At 47.0% G+C, this 6,868-nt stretch overlaps 1 protein-coding gene across 1 annotated transcript in view; it reads right to left on the bottom strand.

Annotated features, from left to right (window-relative positions):
- LOC112075377 (5-hydroxytryptamine receptor 2A-like) overlaps nucleotides 1-6,868 on the bottom strand; it is a 23,958-nt gene that overhangs the window by 7,058 nt on the left and 10,032 nt on the right. Inside the window, exon 2 of the mRNA XM_024142386.2 lies at nucleotides 1,289-1,452. Coding sequence (XP_023998154.2) covers nucleotides 1,289-1,452 — 164 coding nt within the window. The remainder of the gene's footprint in view (nucleotides 1-1,288; nucleotides 1,453-6,868) is intronic.

Below are 6,868 nucleotides of genomic sequence, written 5' to 3'. Positions count from 1 at the left end.
CTAGACAGAGAGGTTGGAGAACAAGACCACACTTAGAACAGAGGAGATGGGAGAACAAGATCCCTCAGAACCTAGAGAGAACAAGATCCTCAGAACCTAGAACAGAGTAGAAAGTAGATCAGAGGCGTTGTATGAGAGGCGATGGGAAGCAAAATAGGACAGAATGGGAAAGAAGCAGAAGAGGAACTTGAGAAGGGAGCGCTAGATGTCTACAGTTTTGATCCTTTCACCTTGGAAGGCCCGCCTCTCATTTCTTGATCGCCCCCTTGCTCATCCCCGCCCTCCCGGTGACTGTTTCCCGTGCAGCACGCCCTGCCGGAGAGCTTCAGCTGCGGACGGCCACCCGAATCGAATCAATACTTGATGCCCTCGCCGAGGGAGAACTGCTTAAGAGGCCGGTCTGCCCGCTCAGGCTCGCGCCCCTTTCAGGCAGCTCAGACTTCCGTGGTCTGCTAGGAGGAGGAGCCTCAATGTTTCATGGGCACGAGGACTTAGGAAAATTTGGATGGCACCACGTCGCCCGTGGACTCGCCGGTCGGGTGCAGCCTTTGGGAGGGAGGTGGCCTGAACGGCTCAGTGGCATCTGCTGGCGGGCAGAAGTTTGATCCTGCTCGTAGAGGAAAAGAGACGCCGGTTCTCCTGGCAGGCTGGCAGGGACCTGGGGGGAAGACACAATGTAGACTGTCATGATGCCGACCAACTGACCAGATTACATTATGGACCAGCCTGTCTTGCCCTGATGACCTGTTTGTTCTGGACAAATACATGGACCAGCCTGTCTTGCCCTATGAACCTGGTGTTCTGACAATTACAGGACCAGCCTGTCTTGCCCTAGACCTTGTTTCGCTGGACAAGTACATGGGACCAGCGCTGTCTGCTCTATGACCTATCTGTTTCTGACAAAAATACGCAGCTGGACCCAGCCGGGCTGCCTTGACGCTGTTGTTTCCTGGACCCAAATACATGGACCACGGGCCTGCAGCCTGTCTGCCCTATGACCTGTTGTTTCTGACAAATACATGGACCAGCCTGTCTGCCCTATGACCTGTTGTTTCTGACAAATACATGGACCAGTACATGGCTAGTTAATCAAAACACAGACTCCATTGCGGTTGTCACCAACAAAGTGGGTCTGTGTTATATTTCCTGTCTGACAGACCTGTATAGTAAGGCACTAGAAAACTAACACGATGACCAATGGGATTCAATCAGAGGCTGGAGGAATACATTGGCTAGCCAATCAAATGACAGAACATCAAATAACTAGCCAATCAAAACACTCTCTGACCTGTATGGTGAGGCAGTAGGACACAACCATGATGACCAATGGGATGAAGAAAGCCACGAAGGAGCCAACCAGCATGAAGCGCTCCTCGTTTAGAACACAGCTGCCGTCGACAAACACCTTGTCTTTGTTGTGAAGGCCGATCACCGGGATAGGCATGGACACACCTACAGGAGAGATGGAGGAAAATAGAGAGGAAGTGATTAGAGGCAGGAACACCTTATCCTTGTTGTGAAGGTCAGTCACCGGGATAGGCATGGACACACCTAGAATAGAGGGAGAGAGAGAAAGAAAGAGAAGGAGAGAGAGAAAGAGAGAGGGATGAGAAGATACGTAGTTATTAGAGAAGGGGGTGGGATTAGAGAGGGAGGGAAGGAGGGATGAATACCTTGTTGTGAAGGCCAATGACCGGCATGGGGATGAACACTCGTAGGAGAAGAGATAGACAGAGAAGGAGCGAGATAGAGAGATGAGAGTAGGAGAGAAAGAGAGAGGGATGACAGAAGGAGAGAGAGATAGAGAGAGGTGATAGAGGGACGAGAGAAGGAGAGAGAGAGATGGATGAGTCATTGTTGTTATGGAGGACTATTGGAGTGAGAAAAAAGGGATGCAATGAGAGAGGATGGTAAGAAGCTGGGGGAAGACAGAGATTAACATCTTGTCCTTGTTGTGGAGGCTAATGATCCCACAGAACAAAAGAGAGGGATGAGAGAAGGAGAGAACAAAAGGATGGAAGGTGGGAGAGATGTACATTGTGGAGGCTAATGACTGGGAAATGCGTGGACACAATGTGGAGAAGAGCCAGAGACAGAAAGAGAAGGAGAGAAAAAGAGAGTGATAGGAGGGAGGAGAGTGATGAAGCGTTTGTCCTTGTTGTGCAGCCCAAATAGCCATCAATAAATCTAGAGAAAAGGACAAGAGAAGAATATAGAGAGGGGAGAGTAAGCCTCTAAGACTGAACATAACACCACCCACTCAGACTTCAGTGTGCCCTTGGACGGTCACATATTCCAGGTTTTGCTGTTGTTCTTCTGCAGGTTTTGGTCCCATAAGTTTTTTCTTGATAGTCTTGGTAGTTAAGAATCCCCTACAGGAATATAATCAAGGGTTTTTCCATCGAATGTAACATTTTAAGACTTTCCGGAGTGAAGGTTCCTTGATCGTACGACGCAGACGTACCTTTATAAGCTCCTTGCAAATACAATCCAAGCTTCATTAATGCTACCCCGATTACCAAGGAACCCCTACCATCGCACCCCCTCACCCCCTCGCCCTCCCCCCCGCTACCCCCTCACACCTCAATTCTCCAATTCAATTCAATTCAAGGGGCTTTATTGGCAATGGTAAACATGTGTTAACATTGCCAAAGCAAGTGAGGTAATAATATACACAAAGCCTGCAAAAATCAAACTACAAAATTAACAAGTAAACATTACACATACAGAAGCTTTCAAACAGCCATAAAGACCATACAAATGTATATTATATACTATACTACTAATCTCCTATCTCCTTATCCTCTCTCTCCTCCTCTCTCACTCTATCTCTCCTCCTCTATATCCTCTATCATCTCGATCCCCTCTCTATCTCTGTCCCTCTCTAATCCTCATCTTCTACTCTCTCTACTCCCTATCTCGCTAATCTCTTTTCTCTCTCTGTCTCTCTCTCTCTCTCTTCGTCCATTGCTCTCTGCTTCTCCTCTCACATCTCTGCGTCACACCTTCCTTTCTGCCTCCATTCTCCTGCTCTCCTCCCTCATTCCTCTCCTCTCCCTCTCTCCCCCCTCACCCTCTTCGCCACCCCCTCTCCCCCTCTCTCTCACCCTCCTCTCTCCTCTCGCGCCCTTCTCTCTCTCATCCATTCACTCACTCTCCCCCTCCTCCTCACCCCTATCCGTTGTCCTCATCTCCCAAACCTACATCCTCCCCATCCCCTCCTAACATCCCACATCACACTACCTCACACCCAATCACTCTGCCTCACACATCTCCTCTAGATCATATACATACCCGTCTCAATCTCAAACCAACAAAAGTACAAGTCACATTCACCCATCGTTGTAACTCTCACATCTACTCAAATCATTCCAAAAATTTTTTCCACATCTCTCCCAAAAAAAAAAATCCCCCAATAATTAATCCACTCTCTCATCATCTCAGAATCTCAAATCAACCCAAAAAACAACCACCAAAAAAAAATAACAAACATACTCTATCAAATCTTTCTAATCCCCATCTTACACATCTTCTCTCATCTAACAGCCAACCTCTCTACCCACACCAAAAAAAAACACAAACATCTTATTTCCTGCTGGCCCACCTCATCCTAGACAGAACTCTGGCTCGCTTTAGGCTGTTTAATACCCTCCTCCACACCATCTTTCATCTTTCTCTCTCATCTCTCTAAATCACTCCACCGTTCTCCTCTCCTCTCTATCTCTCTAATCTAATTTCAATTCAATCGCGGGCTTCTTAAAAAAATACCTAGATGGCAAAGGGAACAAAATTTAACAATGCCAAAGCGAGTGAGGAAGCACGACAAGCAAATACATCAAGGGAAATAAACCAACAATACACCAAATCGAACAGTACACCACTTACACTCCACCATAGTTCTCTCAAAATAATATCGCTTGCATATTTAAATGTTATACCCTACCTGGCCTATCCCCGTACAACCCGTCGTTGTACCACAATACGATGTTCCCAAAGGTGTCGTCTGGAACGTATGAAAGGGGAAGATAAAAACCTATAACACCCAACAGCCACACCTAAATACTACTCGGATGGAATTTACAAATGGTGTTTGTGCTCCCACTGGCTGCGCCCCCCCAATCCTTATCCTCACGTGGTAACCCCACGGGAACCACATCTGGCACACTGCCTGTGGAATGGCACACACCTGCCCACGTAGACTTTCTCCTACCCTCCCAATAACCACAATATGGGAGTGTTATCCCAACTCACGCCGCCTCGATTTGTTTCACAAAATTCTTTCTGTGGAATCTAGAGCTTGTAATCTGAGGAAAATAGTGTCCTACTATGGTCGTACATTGGCACGGCCGAGGTTAGGAAAGTGCCACGCTCAGTTTCACCACGCTTCATAATTTTGTGGGCAGTGAGTGCAACATCAGCGCTACTGTCTTAACCTCTTGAGAGCCAGTCTGCCTACTCCCGGCGGCCTTTCTCAATGCAAGGCTTGCTCACTTGAGTCTGTACACCTAGGTCAACCAGCTTTCATCCTTATTTTGTGTCACTAACAATCATGGTGTCCAGGTTCCTGCCACTGTGTTACATCTCTGTTTAAGGCCGCCAAATAGCTTCCTACGTATTACTACAGTTTTCTGTTAATTCTCTCCAATTGGTCCAACGAATCACCGTTATTTTTGTTTTCCTCATGATTTGTTTGGTCGTCTGAATGCGTCCTGTGCTGTCTCTTCGGGTAACTGGGTTTGTGAAGTTTCGTCAACCAGGTACCACAGCTTGCGTGGACCTCTGTTGTACAGAGCGACCATCCATTCCCCTTCCCCAAGCATCAACAATATCAAAAAGGGGCTTTTAAATTATGGCTTACATTGCCAAGCCAGTGAAAATAAACGAATTTAACAAAAGGACAACCACAATCCCATAGAGACTAGAAATAGATAACAAGAAAAACAACTACTTAGTGGACAATAACCATAGAATAATAATATATCATGATAGAACATAGGTTCTAATGTTACTGCTGTACTATTGGTACACTGGCTGTACCTACGCGTTGGTGCAGGGAAGACATGTACTCATGGCTCAAGTGTACAGGAAGGGGTTTTCTCCGAATAATCTGGGATTTCTCCTTTCTCTCTCTCACTCTCATCAAGATTAAGTAATGTGAATAGGTCCGGGAGACAGCCATGGTAAGCCAGGGTAGACAGTAGGTGTCAGGTGTGCAGTGGGCTTGGTGTCCGTGTCCCGTGTGGCGTGTGTTTGTGTGGTCGTCGTGCCTAGTGTGTCGTGTGTTTGTGTGCTGTTTGTGTGTGTTGGTGTGTGTGTGTGTGTGTTGTGTGTGTGTGGTGATGGTGGGTGTGTGTGTGTGTGGTGTGTGTGTGGTTAGATCTGTGTAGTGTGCTGTGATTCTATGTCCCAGCACTCTCTTTGGGTTGTCGGTGTCCAGCACGAGTTGTCCTGCTATATATGCTCCCCAAGTGTCATACGATCCGCCGGTGTAATGTGGGTGTGTGTCCCACCGTGAATGGGTGTGTGTCCAGCGTGTGGATGTGTGTCCAGCGTGTGGGTGTGTGTCCCAGCACGTTGGAACCGTTGGTCGTGCTCCAGCGCTAGTGCGGTGTTCGATGTAAACCAGCGTGTGTGCATGTGGTGATTCCAGCCGTGTTCGCCGCTAGTGTGTGTGCGCTGTGTCCGTAAGCTCCCATGTGTCGTCGTCGTGATGGGCTAGAAGCAGATAACCAAGGTCCCAGCAGGCCCTCAGGTCTGTGGTTTCTCGAGAACATATCAGAACGGAAAACACCGATCACATAACCCGAACCCTGAACCCACAAAGATTACTTAGAGATTATTTAGATAAGAGGAAAATGGACCAGTGCAATCTATCCCTACCATCGCTATCTCATTTCTGTCTGTCTCAAACATCCGGACACTCTCTCTCCTCACGGCGTACAGAGGAGGCGCTGGTGGACGATGCCGAGCAATCCATACCGGAGGACGGGCTCATTGTAATCGCACACTGACAAATGGAATCCAAGTTGAATAGGTCACCCAACACAAATCACAAGACAACATACGACACACACGTCGACCTCTTGACGCTCCATTCCAGTCCTAACGCAATGAGCCGCCGTCTTCCTATAGCTTCTACCCATCACAGCCTCCTCTGCTGCGTACCCCTCCTCTCTCTCAATCAATTCAATCATCAAGGGGCTATTGGCATGGGAAACATGTGTTAACATTGCCAAAGCAAGGTAAGAGTAGATGTATACACAAAAGCTGTTGTAACCTAAACATACAAATGTAACAGTAAACATTACCATAACAGAAGTTTCAAAACAAGAAATGGACATTAACAAAATTGTCATATTATATCTATCAGTGTTGTAAACAATGTTACAAATGGTTAAGCACACAGTTAAAGAAAAATAATAAGCATAAATATGGCGTTGTATTTACAAATGGTTGTTGTTCCTTCACCTGGTTGCCCCTTTTCTTAGTGGCAAACAGGTCACAGGAATCTTGCTAAGAGCTGTGAATGGCACACTGAAGTGAATTTCACCCAGTAGATATGGGAGTATTCATCAAAATTGGATTTGTTTTCAAAATTCTTTGTGGATCTGTGTATCTGAGGGGAATATGTCTCTCTACCTATGTCATCTACAATTGGGCAAAGGAGGTTAGGAAAGTGCAGCTCGTTTTCCCACCGCTCATTTTGTGGGCAGTGAGCACATAGCCTGTCTTCTCTTGAGCAGGCCATGGTCTGCCTACGGCGCTTCTCAAATAGCAAGGCCTATGCTCACTGGATCCCTGTAACATCTCTCTCTCTCGTCTTTCTTTCTGTTTCCCTCCCCTCGTCTCCTATTTTCTCTCTACTTTT

Source organism: Salvelinus sp. IW2-2015, unplaced genomic scaffold (assembly GCF_002910315.2).
Source record: "Salvelinus sp. IW2-2015 unplaced genomic scaffold, ASM291031v2 Un_scaffold3118, whole genome shotgun sequence".
NCBI lineage: Eukaryota > Metazoa > Chordata > Actinopteri > Salmoniformes > Salmonidae > Salvelinus > Salvelinus sp. IW2-2015.
The sequence above is the reverse complement of the archived record's forward strand: the minus strand, read 5'-3'. Positions and strand labels throughout refer to the sequence as shown.